The sequence below is a fragment of the Euwallacea similis genome, chromosome 13 (assembly GCF_039881205.1).
Source record: "Euwallacea similis isolate ESF13 chromosome 13, ESF131.1, whole genome shotgun sequence".
Classification (NCBI taxonomy): domain Eukaryota; kingdom Metazoa; phylum Arthropoda; class Insecta; order Coleoptera; family Curculionidae; genus Euwallacea; species Euwallacea similis.
Genome location: NC_089621.1, coordinates 3,286,823 through 3,302,695, shown reverse-complemented (window position 1 = coordinate 3,302,695; position 15,873 = coordinate 3,286,823). Strand labels below are relative to the sequence as shown.

The 15,873-nt window shown below is 36.1% G+C and overlaps 1 protein-coding gene across 3 annotated transcripts; it reads right to left on the bottom strand.

Moving 5' to 3' along the window:
• Positions 1–244: 244 nt before the first annotated feature.
• On the bottom strand, positions 245–15,795 carry CDase (neutral ceramidase). Of its 3 annotated transcripts, none has more exons than XM_066396157.1 (14): positions 15,662–15,795; positions 15,113–15,246; positions 14,912–15,059; positions 13,764–13,936; positions 12,829–12,956; positions 9,824–10,025; positions 8,342–8,551; positions 6,184–6,303; positions 5,283–5,477; positions 5,000–5,233; positions 3,002–3,097; positions 2,055–2,225; positions 1,183–1,298; positions 245–490 (listed from the first exon to the last, which is right to left on the bottom strand). In XM_066396157.1, the coding sequence occupies exons 2-14, from the start codon at positions 15,242–15,244 to the stop codon at positions 310–312; spliced, it is 2,106 nt and encodes a 701-aa protein (XP_066252254.1). In that variant the 5' UTR covers positions 15,245–15,246; positions 15,662–15,795; the 3' UTR covers positions 245–309. The 3 variants fall into 3 exon arrangements, with proteins under 3 accessions (XP_066252254.1, XP_066252256.1, XP_066252255.1); XM_066396159.1 differs by having other exon boundaries at positions 13,764–13,940; positions 14,916–15,059; XM_066396158.1 differs by having other exon boundaries at positions 15,113–15,260; positions 15,662–15,679.
• Positions 15,796–15,873: the final 78 nt, after the last annotated feature.

Sequence of the window (15,873 nt, the reverse complement as noted above, 5' to 3'; positions counted from 1 at the left end):
TCTGAGCTAAAAATCCCACGTGCCAACCCCGTTTATATGAGACGATTTTCTCTCCTTTGAGTATCAGGTTAACCATCTAATAAACATTTTACATGATTTTATTAAACACGAGTTTCTCGTGCAGGCTAAGAAAACAACAAAATTTAAAAAACCCTTTAGTGCCAATTAACCTTTTAATGGGCCATAAAGAGATGGAGAAGCTATTGATGTCAAGGGAAATTTATGGTTTACTAAAATAATTAAATGACCTAATGGCAAGAATTTAATAGTTATAAAAACATACAAAAATTCTTCAAATGAGACTAATGATCACGCTGTGACTGTGAAACTTTGGCTAGTCCCGCTATAAGAGTATATTCCACCCAGGATGTATTTGTAGTTGCCAAAGTGTTGGATTCGGTAAGTTCCTGGCTCCACTTTATCTCGAATGAGCCACTGGATCTCCACTTCACTTCCTCCCTTGATTAGGCCAGTTCTTTTCCAGATAAATCTGGATAGAGAAATTGTTACCTAACTGGTAAATGTATACATAGAGATTTTTGAGGGCTAGAAGAAAACGGATGGTTTCTGCCTACATTTGAAATTTTGCCAGGCAATATCTCTGAGACGTTCAAAATTGAATAAGTCACTTCAGTTTAAGGCAAGAAAATTTCCCTGTCTGAAACTCAATGTACTAATAGGTGTTAGTTGTTTGTCTAGTACGCGTGTAATGTAGGAATGAACGAAATCTGATTTAACATCTAGAGTTGAGAAAGTTAAACCGAAAAAGCTTATTATGAAGTATGAATTTCTAGACTCCACTTTAATAGCAAATTTATTGAATAAAGTGAATGAAGCAAAACTGAACCTCAAATTCCAAAACCGATTTACATTCACCCTCAGGGTAGACTTAAATTGAATGCTTTATTAACTATTCAGCGTCAAACTTGTTCAATAGTGAATCACGTAAATAATGAAAATCTATTTATTAATATTCCGAATCAAAATTCAAAGTCAGTCGAGGAGAGTGAGTTTCGAGCTAATTTATCGTATTCGTCTTCTCCAGCCCAGATATAGGACACATAACCCTTCATTTGGTGCGTTTCCGAACTATTAATTTTCTTCGTGTTCGCTTTTGAATACCAAAAAACCGGACTGTTCCAATTTCCAACAGCATACTGGAACAAAAAGACAGGCACTTACTTGGTCTCAAAGCTGGCATCTGTTGCGATTACACTCCAGCTCCCATCGCTGTCCAGTTTTTCCACTGTAAGGAAAGTCTTTTCAGCCATTACGTCGTTCCTAGGATGCCCAGCAATCTGTAACGTGATTCTAAATAAAACCTGAAGCCTATAAGATGTTTTAAGCTGTCTTTTTTTAACCTGAAAAAGCCAACTGATTGTAGGAGAACGTAATTGGACCTTGAAAGGTCTCAGTTAGTTGCAATGCAGGACTTAAAACACTACTTAAATGAGCTTGTAAGCAGAAATATTTTCCTATAAATAGGCGAAGGCATGGAATGCATATTTGTCAAAAGCCTGGACGATAACAGTGGCCCAAGATTTACTGGTTTTGATGGCCTATCTAAACTCTTCAAATCGAACTCTTGCAAACCTACAATTTTTAAGGATTTTTGGAGGACTTTAATAACTTTTTAAACTTTTCTTCAGTATTTTATGTCATGATAATCTCTTCAAAATCTAGAGAAGTGCCAAAATTGGCAAACCCCAACCTGAAAATTCCCAAAAATCTTTGATTATCTCTTGCTAACTAGGAATTTTTTAGGTTTTTCAAAGTTGTTCGAGAGTAGCTTTTACACTTGCATCTCCTGCTATTTCCAACTAATTTTTTTGTTTTCACGCAATCCGCGTATTCAATTACCAAGGACGATATCCGTATTATCCATATAGTCCGGAATTGGAATCACCACTAGCAGTAGAAAATTACGAAGGTCAGGACATGCAAATATGCAGCCGGAATGTGATAAGAGCTTCAGTGGAGCCGGAAATGCATTTCTATTAGTTTTATTGATATTCTCCTAGATATTTCCTTATTCTCTAGATTTTAGTACTTACGAATTTCACAGAAACTGAGTCTCCAATTTTTGCCGTTTCGGGGGGCTGTACAGTGACGTCTCCAAAGTTCCAGAACCATCCCGCAGTGTCGAAGATCACAGGAGTGTTGAGTGAAAGTAGGTTCAGTTTGGATAGGTCAGGTGGGGTGGGACCGGCATCCACATTTTCACCCTAAAGTTCAGAAAAAGGACATTTTTTGTTGCATTTAAGTGCATTCCTCGATCCTGGAATACGCTAAGCTCAGCTCGATAACTATCTAACCCTCTCTGGAGTGAACTAACGTAAATTTGGCTCTCAGTCGTGCACAGTAAAGCACATTTTCCCCAAAGCCAGACAGTTTATTTCAGGAAAGATTTAAAATAATTACTTGCAGTTTTGCCAACGTTTAGGTAAAACTGCTGTAACAGAAAGAAGTGGAATAAATAGACTCGTTTCCTGAATATTTGCAATAAAGCATATTCGGACAGACACAAATGTGACATAGTTAAACACAAACTGAATTCACATTATTGTGAACCCAAAGCACTCCTCTGATGGCAATATTTCCTGAAATCAACCTCACTTTGGCATCGTCCCTCGAAAACACGCAGTATCATATATGTTGTTTTTGGTAGCATTTCGGACATTTTTATGTCCTACTCTAATTAGTTCGTTGCCTAAAAACCTTATTAAATTTAACACACGAGGTTGCATGAAGAATCCTCTATGAATCCTCTATGTATTTGCACTTCTCGTTTACTAGCAATGTTTCCCCACGATACACGCACCCGAAAACTCCGTAATGGGGTCCGCAAACAATTTTGGGGTACGTTGAAGAGCCCTCATGTTTTGTTGTTTACACTGTTATTATAATTTTAATTTTGTGGGAGAAAGGGGTAGATTCAAAAGACCTTATTTAATAAAAGGATGGTAATTCATTTGAGCATAAACACTGATGCTGAACTTACCTTAATTAAAGCCTCGGCCAGCTTCTTATAAATGGCCTGATAGATTTGTAAAGTGTGGGGGCCGAATATAGTTGCGGCGCCTTCATATCTTTGCAGCTGTAATGTGAAATTTTCTATACTTGGAGGGTACGAGAAGGGTAATTGTTTGTCGTTTTATCAATGATAAAATAGAAAATAGAAGCAGATTCGAAGGTAAAGCAACCGAAAACTCCCTATTACTAATTAAAAGTTTTTAATCAAATTCCTGTCACAGTTGGCCGTGCTCAAGTTTTCGAGCACGTCAGTATGTCTTGGATTCATACATCTTCCGTTCCCTACCAACCGACAACGGCAATTACACAACCTCAAATATTTGACCATCAGCGAAAGAGTTAAGCACCGACAGACGTACGGAGGTTTCATTTTCCATGGCGGCTATTTGAAACAAGAGTTTTATTAGAGACCCTTCGCAAAACGGTACTAGGAATATGGATATATATTTAGCATTGTGATAACTGATTTCCGGCTTTCATTGGTAAGTTTTCAAAATTTAGTCATCTGATAATGATAATGAAAATCAATTTAATATTTTCCGTCTCATTTTTATAAATTCCAGTCGAGTTTTGTGTAGCAAAAAACGGTGATATCTAAACTAAAGGATTTTAGAACTGTCGGAGATTCAGACTTTCGCTTTCTTGCGTGTCGCCTTAGCCTACTTTCTCTAGCGTCGCCCCTACACTAAAACTGAAAAGTTGTTCCTCCTACAACTTTTGATTTCTCTCAGACGGAGTGCATCATGGTTTAAGTTTATGAAGAATGCATCCCTGGGTCGGGTTTATCAGAACCTAAGCCATGATTCAACCACCCGGCCTTCATGTTAAGCACCCAGTCGTTTAGTTCCACAAGCCTGTGCAGCCTCGATTTTTTACCCATAAACCGAGATCCGGAAAGTTAAATTGACTGAAATTTTTCTCCTGCTATGTCTTGGGGGAGTTCTTTCGCAGGCAATTCTTTACGGCCCGCAAGTATACGACAAATTCCAACGAGAATCTTGCGCCTCAAATAGGGCGGTGTGAAAAATTCCAATATGCTTCAGCAGCAACATTTATTACAGATCAAGTTTTAGTGAAATTTATTCCGCCCCTCATCCAATACATGTGCGAATCTGGAAAATTTTTGCTCTGTATTTTTAGATAATATACAAACAACACACGTGTCGCATCCTCTTTAACAGTCATGACGTTAATTTGCGCGGCTCTTGTTTTAGCGACTGAAATGTAAACAAATTTCCAGTTTAACCGATTTCCCTTTGCCGATTAGGTTTATATTGCATAACCCGCTGTCGATGCTGTCTCTTATTATACAAACAAACCAATCGCAATTACATTGCTCAGTTTATAACATCAAGACCTGAAGGAGAACGATAGGGACTTACGGATGTGCGGTTTAGGATCTAGATTTGCTATTTATATTTAAGTGAACTTAATATAAGGATGTCCTTATGGAACTCAAAGAAATTTAATGAAATTAGTGCTGAAGCTCAAAGAAGTTTTTAGAGAACGTCATGGAAATGGCGGTAAAGTTTCTGGAATGGGTGTGAAATCATTTCTTCCACGTTCTGAATATTACAAATCGTGAGCACAATTAAGGATGAGGGGAATTTTGAACAAGATCTTCAGGGATTCGAAGGGCACTGGTAGACTTAATAAAATGCAAGAAATGGATGATATTTCAGCTAAATCCGTAATGCAAAAGGAAGGTTCCACAAGTTTCCGCAATACTTTATCTCCCTGGAACTGAAACTTATTACTTCTTGTTCACTTTATCACCATCAGTATCATTTCATCTATCCAAAAACCGGCTCAGTACATCATATTTGTAGCTAAACGCACAATAAATAATTCAAGTTTAAAACTTCGGATAAGGACAAAGGTTAAAGAACTTCCAAATCAAGCCCCCGACTCGCTTTAATCCCTCTCGCCGGAAGTTTCTCATTTCAAGACAAATTTGAAAACTCACTTGATACTCTTCTAAAGTAGCGATATAGCTCGTGTAAGTGTTACTCAATCCAGCTAAAACCACTTCAGTATTAGCATCAGCCCCGCTAGTAGTAAGGGCGGTTTTCACGGTGTCTCTTAGCCTCCTTCCGGACATCGTAGTAAACTCCCCTGGCACTCCAATTATGGCAAAGTTTCCCAGCAGAAATATTTGAGTGGAGACGATTTTTGGTTGCCAAGAATATGGCACTGTAAGCTGCAGAGCGAAGAATTATTGGGAAATATACCCTAACGTTCGAACTCACCCTTCCAGTATTCATTAAAATGGGCTTTGGGAAGTGGCACTCTATGTCTTCGGGCAGTGGAGGGAAGATGAAGTCTCGAACCACGTTCCAGAAGGGGTTGTCTGTGGTTTGAGCCTGTTTGAAGTCGAATTCTCCCGGGCCATCAGTGGTGCCAGCAGCGAAGGCGTAACCCATGGCTGGAAAGCATCCATGAACCTACATTAAAAAGTTTTGAAATTAGTTAGTTCGAGAAGGTAACTCAAAAAATTATGATTATTGATCTAGTTATTGAGTTTCTAGCGACTTTTCAAAACGTCAGGAACACCCTTACTAAGGTTCCATTGCCTTATCCAGGATTAAATGAAAATTCATTCGAAACGAGCTGTTGAGGCATGAAGGGCCCGATGACCTTTAAACTGGTGTTTGTTTTGTTAATTAACCAATCCGTAGTCGTTGCTTTGAGAGTTACACTCCCAGAGTGTACCAAATTAGCCAGTACATTTGGTAAATTCGATGACGCCAGCACATTAAATCGAATTAAACGAAATGATCTTGGTGATTTTCCTTCGTGCAGAATGAACGGAGGATAAAAAATGCATTCCCCATGTTGTCGAGAAATGGGTCCATATCACTTTAGCCCTCTTAATTGAATGAATGAAAAATAATGAAAAAAAAGAAAGAAAAAAAATCCACAATTTTTTGCAATGAATCACGCATTACAACATCAAAGAAGTCATTTTTTCAAAAAGGAAATGATTAATTTTTGTTGGGCTAAAGTGATGTGGACCCCGAGAAACAAATATTCAATTTCGTACTAATGCCACATATTGACGCTACTGGCTTCATGTAATTCAAATTAAATCCCACAATACATTCACCATTCTATCGAGACAGTAAGACACTACATTTACATCTCACTCACCGTTTCCACTGTCCCATTTGCATTTTGAACTTCAACCGACTGTTCCGGCATATTGACCCATTGATGGATGAATTTTATGGGCCCGGTGAGTTCCAGCGACGACTCGTTTAATAGCAATTGCTGTAATAAACCTATATTAAACAACCTCGCAACTCCACCAAACGAGAAATCCCCCATTTACGAATATTACGAACTGCAATTAGCTAGGATGGATATGAGAGGCAAATTTGTATTAGTTCCTCGGCAGTTAGACGACCTTAAAGCGTTGAACTATAATAGCAACTTACATTCAAAATTAAGCACTGTTGAAGCAGCTAAGTATGATGGTGCGGGTTTTCTAACATAATAAATTTGATGTGTTATTTTACAACAAATTGAATAAAGAAATTCAAAAAGTTTCGTTTCAAAATGAAGGGATGCAGTATACTCAATTACAGTTTTAAACTTTGGTCCACAGCTCTATAAGAAGTACATGATAAAACTTATTGGTGCTTGCAGTGAAACAAATGTTATTAAATGCAATACAATGTGTATATGATTCTGCATTAGTAATGAACACCAAACCCCTGCAAATGTATGTTTCCCTCCCGTATAGGCCTAATAAAATTTCCATATTCATTATGGCCGCAGGAGGATTTTGGTAAGCCTTAAATATCGTGTTTTAGTAAGCCTTGACTTTGAAATTTCGACATGGCAGCACAAATACACGGCAGCAACAATAGTGAAACAAGAAAATATTTTGGATTTTGTTGTTAACTGTTTCAGAATGTGATGCCTAATCGATTTAAAATTCTACTCAAAATGTGTAAATCCGTAAAACTCTTGAAGTGAATCGGAACACAAGAAAATTCTCGATGAATTAACAAAGTTAGTTTACTTGTGGCTTGTTTCTGCACTGAGATTTAACGTTAAAACATAGACAACTATTACATTTTATAACTGGATTATTTAACTGGAATTTTTAGTTAATTTGCGAATGTTTAGCCACGGATGAGCTATACCGTCGGACTAGCATATAATGAGCATCATCACCTCAGGCGCCACTCGGTTCGTTTCCCATGCAAATATTTCCACTGAAGATATTACACTTCGTTATGAGCTCATCGCCATATGCTATTTCTCACAGTTGGAAAGTTCTTTAAGTCCATTAATTTTTAATTTCTGGAATCATGTGAAGACTGCATCACGTGCGAAAAATAAAATTTCTAATATGCAAAACGTAATAAATTTTGCTAATAAGGCTCCAATACAAAAAAATGAGTTCTATTACTAAACGGCAAAATATGGGCAGTATATGTTAGGTATAACAGCTAAATATAATGAGCTCGAGTTTCGCTTTGATCGCTGAAATGAGTATTTACGTTAAACATAAATATGTTGTATTTAATGGGATTTTCCAAGTTATTGCATGGCATAAAAGATGATAATTAGAAAACTTGGTTACATTCATCATAATTTCAGGATCTAGTTGGAATGTGTAATACAATACAACTAGCTTTAAAGCCTCTATTTTCAAGTGTTTTTGACTCTATTTGTTTCCACTTAATTTCTCTATCGAAGGAAGCGTTTCAAAGGGTGAATTGTGGGAATTTCTGACGTTAGCTATTATTTACTCAAAATTTGTGTGCTGGTTTGGTGAGGACTCTTATAATGCCTCCACTTCAAAACTATTTCTAATATGAACGTGACAGCGTCTCATTAGAAAATGTCACATCTAAGTAATAAAATCCTTTAGCTGAAATAAAGTGTGAAAAAAATCGCTACAGCATCTTCCAAGAAATAGTAAGGTGTTTTCTGCATTCAAAACTGATTTCAAAGCAACTTCTCATGTAAAAAAATTATATCCAATTCATGTAATATGAGCATATTCAAAAGTTCATCTGTGGCACGTCGACAGAATATGAGTATACAAGGTATCAATGCGACCATGTTACAAACTTTGATCGACCCTGTATTATGAAAATGAGAATTTTGCGTAAAATTTTTCATCGTTTACCAAGAGAAGTCGGCCCTCAAAGCTTGTAATATGACCACATTAACACCCTGTATAAGTATACAATCACCAAAGTGACCCCAGCGTCCCACCATATAGTCAAAGGAATAGGTTTATCCCGCAGACCAATCTCACAAAACAAATTATTCTTTCACATTTATCTACCTTCGATTTTTCAATAAGTCTAGTGGCGATCATCTCTTCGCTTTCGTACATATCCTTCCCAGGTCCACTGGCAATACAATATTTATTTTCCCCATTGCAGGTACTTGTGGTGTAGTCACAGACTTCTCCTGTATTGACACAAATGGGACCGTTCAGATTGGGGGAGACATCGCCCAGGTTAGAGGAGGCAAAGGCCCCGACAAAATCGCCCTAAAACAAGAATGTTCGAATGGGCAAGAGGAACATTATCTGTTTCAACAATTTGGAACTTTTAACATTTGGAACATTTAAAGGCCGACGAAAGCCTCTCCGAGGGAAATAAAAACTTGCAAATAAATAAAAGAACCCTTAAAATTCGACCATTAAGTAATAGTTCGCTTCTAGAAGTTTTATGCTAATTAAAATACGCTAAAATTTAAAAGTTCCACCACGAAGTTTCTAGACATTTCTAGAAAATTCTTTATCATTTGTTTTCAGCATTTACTCTTTTAATTTTGCTCTTTACTTGGGAAATTCCGCTCACAGTCGCCCTCAAATAAAAGGAGATTGTGCTAGGGTCTCAATAGGGGTGTAATCAAGAATTATTACGACGCACAAGTTACGTGTAGTGGCTATAAATCAAATGGTAATTAATTTCCTTTTAATTGATTTAGGTTGTTTAATATTGAAGAGACTTTGGCTTGATTATTCCAGAGTACTTGGGTGGAAATAGGCGTAATTTCGATGTCTAATAGATATTTTAGGTGTAAATTAAATTAAATTTTGCCTCAGGGATTTGTTTAATACTGCGGCGAAAGCCCTTTTTCCTCTATCAACAAAGGTATATCCGCATAAAATCTAATCTGTGACCGGCACTCAATTATATGAGATTGACCCCTCTTAGCTTAAGTTATTTACCTTTTTCAATTTACAAAGTCTTCAGAGGCCCTCGCTTCATGACATTTATGTGGGCTTGTGGAAACTCCCATAATAGTGGTAGAATATTTTCCATATTTGCATAAAATGTGTTTCAAACATACGCAAAATACTGATGTTATGATTTGCTTATGACCATGTAAACGCAATCAATTAGAGACCTTCAATAACAATTTACTTCTGAATTAATGCAACCCAACAAATAGGACAAGCAAAAACAGTTTTTATGCAAGATATGGGCAGGTCTGTTGCGAAGGCGTTTAGTTAATTGAATTGAATTTGAAAATTACTTAAGGGCGTTATTGTCAAAATTCACATTAACTTAGCTACGTGTGTCACGCAAACTACATAAAAATAAATACATTCACCATATTATCAAAAAGATATGCGCCAGTTTCTGGTAATACCGACAGATGGGCTATATGGCTTAAACAAATGAAAATCGTCATCTAAAAATGTTTTAAGCGGTGTAACTGCGCACGCATCTAACTTGAATTTGATTAATCAACGTCAGTAAATCAGCCATTTTTCAAATATTAAGTGTGGCGCAGTAGAATGATCTCTTACCTCACCAGGCAACTTGCCTTCATTGTACTCAGCCTCCAGCAAAATAGAGGCATAACCCACATTGTCGGACGTAACCAAACAGTTTGTATTGTTCATTGAAACAGCATGCACAGCGTACCAATTAATGGCCCCAATTACTTGGTCATCTGAAGTCCTTGTTATCTTCAGCTGCCGCAAAGTCTTATCGGTGTTGTATCCGTATCTGCAGCAATCAAAGTGAAAATTCTTAAACGACAGCAAAGAAGGACAACGACAAGTTTCAATTTGAATAAACTTACTCAGAGTCAAGTTTTTAATTGAATTGCCCGAGTCGAGATAAATGTTCGTTTGTGCCGTGTTGTCTTGATTTAATTTCGTGGAGTTTCGGTGTAATGTGAATATTAAATTGAGTGTTTTATTAACTTTAGGATTTTGTTGATGTTTGCGTTCTCGGTTAGGATTTCGAGAGAAAGTGACTTCCGGAACGCTTAATATTGAGAGTTTGAAAACTCGTGTCCCTAATCCCCGCGAATAACAGCAGAGTTTGTTTTTATTTAAAAACTCGTGACCTTCATCGTTCTAAAGAACAAAGAAATCTCTAATCTCGCGTTTTGAATTGTAATAAAGGAATATAATGAAGCATCCTCCGATTTTAATTAATCAAACATATAATCCCTGTAGATTTCCCTTCGGCGAGCTGTGTTTGCAACATCCCAATTACGGTCACAAAAGCTTCCACCTAAACACGCTTTCGTAACAAAACTATTCAGTGGTATACTCCAATCATCCCGCTTATTATTCCAATATCATTAATGCCTAAAGGCTTGTTTTTTATGGCCGAACTAAATTTGCAGTTTTCTGTCTTAGTAAAGATGCAAAATTGATATGATGCGTCTTAGATTCAGACCTATCCCTTACCTTGCAGTATCAGATCTTAATTTTTAAGTATATGTAAATTTTTGCAGTTAATATTAAAGTAATATTAAAAGCGTCCAGTGTATATTCTTGACAAAGTTGACATGTCCTGAACTTGCTATCCTATCACAAAACCTGGGACAAGTTTATCACGCTCCTACACTAAACTTAGACACTATACAAAAAAGATATGATATAACTAAAAATTTCGTTTTTTTTTAATTAAACACCCAGTATATGATTATTTCTATTATATGCAGCTCTTCATTCTGATTTAAAAAATATATATTTTAACTATATGTTTAAAAGTTTCCGCGAAAATGAAGAATTTCTGCATCGTAAGGATTACGTGCTGGAATATTGTGGAACATAAACTCTTAATTGGCTTCCTTCATTATTAATTTTCACGCCAACGAGGAATTGTTGTTCTATAATATTCGCGTAAACCTTGCTTCATATACGTGAAAAGTTTTAGAAATTAATATTATTAAACCAGATATGTGTAAAACCGGAATGAAGAGCCTTATCTCCAGAAATAAAAATATACAGTGTGTCCCATTAAAAAAAATGTAAGTCCTAGTTTTATTTCGAAAAGGAAACGTTAAATTATTTTTTCTTTGACGTCATAAAATCCTTAAGAGGATTCTATACAACTTTCACATGTTTTTATACATATTTACATACTATCTATACATACATATATTTACATACATATATACACACTTTCTTCAAATAAAATTGTTAGAGGGGGAGGGGGTCTAGATTCTCGCGAGGAGACCCTGTATATACGTTTCCAAAACTGTAAGTCCTGCTTGAATAAATAAAGGAAACTTGATCAGCGAGGAGGAAACTTTGCCGTTGCCCAGAGGAAGATAATAACATAACTAATACCGTTAAATCAACCTTGCAGGGAGGATAATAATTCTCCGCCTGAGGTAACAGAAATAAAGTCTTAATAGATAAATTTATTCTCTGTGCTATTTGTCAGCATTGCTCTTTACTTATAAAACAATAAACGGTCTCGTAAACGGTCTAGTCCCCCACTGGTCCGGATTTGAATTCCAAAAACGAATAGAATTTAAACTAAGGTAAATCTCCTTTTCTTGTATGTCTGTCTGTCATTAAAGCTGCCGAGATGTTAAATTGTTCGGAAAGAAATTCTCTTCATAGGGGGCCAGACCTGGGTGACGATATTGAGAATTTCCTCTCAGGTACATAAGTAACTATTTATCAAGCTAGTGAATATAGTGCAGTTTATTTTCTCATGGATTTTTCCCTGTTTTTAGTGTAATGAAATTTCAATGTTTGTACCTCGGACTTCAAAATTAAATGCAAATACCTTTATTTACATATTTCAACAATTTTTCTTGAACTCGCGTTGGATTTCTCCTGTAAATGCCCTTCTTTTCAGCGGTAATTAATAATATTTAAAAATTAATGTTTCATGCATGCCTGATACCCTAATCTCAGCATGATGATAGACAAACATAATGCGAGGACTAATTTAGACCTAAGATGTCTTTAAAGCTTCATTATAATTTCTATAAACTTTTCTGACAAATATTTCTGTCGTTAAGAAATTATTTATCAGATTCTTAACCAATTCGAACTTAGTTTTTGGTCATTTTTAGTTTAGCTTTATCAGGGAATTTCGTAAAGGCACTTAGACAGAGCCCTCTTCTAGCTTTCGATTGAAACTCGCTGATACGAGGTAACATCAACCAACTTAGTAGATCCACAGTGGGAAGAAATGCCAATTTACCAGGACATTTTCGGTCATTATATGATACACGTTATGCAGGAAAATTAAGTGTTATTTTGATTTTTTTTTATATCTTATCGCTTGTTCATGAACGACAATTCAAAGAACGATTTAATAATTAAATTTCCTTCTTAAATGAGTTTTCCTCTCAACGGAAGGTCTCAGCTAGAGATTTTGACCCACTGTATTATACTCTATAAGCGGTTTTAGTTTTTAATTAATTTTAAATCTGGCAAATTCGATTTAACATTCATTTGTGTAATCACCGGTTAAATAGAAAATCTCGGGGGTTTATAATCAAACGGTATAAAAATGATCTCAATGAAATTTTTCAAATAAACAGGCTTACTTGTCCCGTTCTTCCTGTGGGTTCTTCTCGTACGAAGCAGGACTGCGGTTGATATTTGCGTTAACAACTTCCGCTTCATTAATAAACAGTCGGGCTTCTACCATATTGTCGTGAGCGCGTTTAATTGCCTGGAAAGATAAGAACTGTCAATACCTGCGAATAATTAATCATTGAACCTCTGAAACAGACTTAGAGTAAAAGTTCAGGGAAATTGGTACCTGAATTATTCATAACGTTCATTGGGAAAAAACAGCCTTAAAAAAAATGGAGGTTATTTTGAAAGGTCAGGCAAGCCAAGGATCATACACTTCGTAAAACGCTCTTGTGTACGTAGTATTCCATAAAAATTCATAAGAAGGAAGGCCGTAAAACTGAGAGTTTATGTACTGAAGTGAATATCTTCAGGCTCCAGGGCAAATCACGTCACCTCGAATGGAAAAATTAAATGTTGCTTTGTATTAAATCAGCGAAAAAACACAAATTGCTCAGAATTTTATGATTTTTCTTGAAGCTGAGGTTTATTTCTTTTTGATTTGGCTTATTAGATTCTAAACACAACAACCAATAAGAAAAGATCTCCAGATAGAATGAGATCACAAGGGCCATTTTAAACAGGTAATAGCAATCCGAGCTTTGGTTTAAATTAAGTTTTAGGGCTCAATGTAGGAAATTGAGTCAAGATCTTGATGATCTTGAAAGTATTAAAATTTTAAGCAATAAGTGTAAAATAGGACAAAGGGGAATTATGCGTGTCGATGTAATTAACAGCACTATAGATTTAATACTTCAGGAATTAAACACGTTTTAGTCTTAAGTTTTAACTGCGAAATTCACCTATATAACCAATTTAAAAAAAAATTATCATTGGGGGCTGTAGGAACTACTTTAAAGTTCATAAAAACCTTTTTCATAGAATTTGATCGATTTTTACTTACCCTAAATATTCCATTAGCGAACGCATCCAGTGTTTCCTTGCAGAAACCGAGTTGACTGATATCATATAGGACATCCATGAGGAAACCCCCGGGGGCCCCATGAGTATGCGTTCCACTTAAAACGAAATTTTCGAAGGTGTATGTATCTCCGTAGGCTTCTTGAAGACGTTCTACTACCTGAGAGCCAGATAAGATATCAAATTTCGTCCTGTAAGGAAGTTGGATATTTGGGTTCTCTTTTTGAGCTCCGAAAATCCAAATTTTTTCATGAGACACCATATACATATATCAGTGAATATTGTGAGTTATGATCACCGTTCCTATAACTGTCTTTATCGGGGTTAAACTATATCATCCACAAAAAAACCTGAACTATATATGTTATTTTATTTTCCGATGATAACACAATATTCTCTAATCATGCAAAAGCCTTTAGCTAAACGCTCTTCCAATCCAGATTCAAAAGGATATTCAGATCCTGAATACAGCTGTTGTACTCCAATATCAAACACATATATAATTTAAAGGAAACAGAATCCCGATCGAAACAGAGACTGCTTTAAATTTGAAATCGGCGAGTATTACGTAAAGCAAGTAAACAAAAAGGTAAACTGACCTAGTTATTTTGGCTGGCCGTATGTTTTCTTATTGTCTCCAAAATGATTTACTTGTATCTTGAAGATGTTATTTATCGCGAAAATCCTTCCGAACAATACGTTTATCATGGAAAATGAGCGAGCTTCGAGAGCGTTATTTACGGGCAGCAATTGTTATTTGGCACTTGCCCTAAATGCAGATTGTAGTTCTCTGTTTCTTGTTAACGTAATGAAGTTGAATGGTTCGAAGTAATTAACAGCAGGAGCAAAGGCGGGTAAAAAACATTTTCAATTATGAGGCAAATTGGAATTGGAATAGTCTGATTAAAAGAAAATTGTTAGTCTGTAAATGATCAAGAAAAGCAAGATCATTTCCGTGAGTCAATATTAAGAGTAAAATGAGTCAGATTAATCTTTGGTTTACATTATAAGAATATGTAATTTGCAGTTATTGGTCAATCAAAAAAGTTTCCATCACCATTTCATCAAGAAACCCGCGCCAGTTTCTTGAAACAGTGGTGACTGCAGATATTTACTTTATTAATTGCCTACTTACAACATTTCTAAGTCCATGAGAGATCATACAAGCATCCGCAGAAACATAGAGAACTCTAGTGGTTCCATCATCGAAAATAAACGCCCTTGCGTATTGCCTCAGATGAATTCCGCATCCTTTCTGGGTCAGCTTCGCATAACCCATCTAAAATTCCCATAATGTATTCGTATATTAAACAATGTGGGATCGGAACTTACAAGAGTAATTTCTGCCGAAGGCCCGGTCATATCAGCCCTTCCAACCCCAACTTGGTAAGTGGCTAAGGTGGTCGAGAAGGCTATACAAAGCGCTAGTAAGCGAAGCCATGCAGAGAAGCCTATTTCAGTCATATCTGTATCAAAATAACTAATAGAAATATAGCTAATGCAGATAATATGTTGAATGCATAATTGTTTATTACCACCGTTTTCAGTACCGTCACCGCATTACACACCAGACCATTAAGATCAAGTTCGCATGCCGTCACCAACTCGCTCATTAGCTCATAATGCATTATTTTAGCTTTTTTGCTATATTGCTTTCTCTTAACATCATCAGAACAACAAGAAGTACACATTTAACACACGCAACCTCGCGACAGGCAAACTCAAACTAACAAAATCAGTATCAAATTATAAAAGTGAAACTATCGCCCTGTATTGTATAAGAGTTATGTACGTCCGTTTAAGGATTGCTCAAGGAAAATGATGATTAAGTGACGGTTTTGCAGGTTTGCATATAATCTTTCTGTGTCAACGAAAACTTACCTGTATTATATATGAAGCACAGCCACAAACTAGTGAACTATCTTTAAATTTGTTGATACATAATTTGATTATGATATAATATACGTTAGTTCTTATCGATAAGGTTTCAGCCACTTGAGAAATGTTGTTGAACCTCTTCGATGATTGCGAAAACAAGAACGAGCGATAAACATTTTATTTACTCTAGGTCAAAAACATAGGGAAGTTCAGTG

What these genes read in the sequence shown, in the direction of transcription:
- CDase (XM_066396157.1), bottom strand. Translation starts at nt 15,244, where the DNA reads ATGACTGAAATAGGCTTCTCTGCATGGCTTCGCTTACTAGCGCTTTGT. An exon ending in CCACAGGAAGAACGGGACAA is followed by an intron (nt 10,026 to 12,828) that starts GTAAGCCTGTTT and finishes TGATTGCTGCAG; the next exon opens with ATACGGATACAACACCGATA. An exon ending in TGGCCGAGGCTTTAATTAAG is followed by an intron (nt 2,226 to 3,001) that starts GTAAGTTCAGCA and finishes TCTGAACTTTAG; the next exon opens with GGTGAAAATGTGGATGCCGG.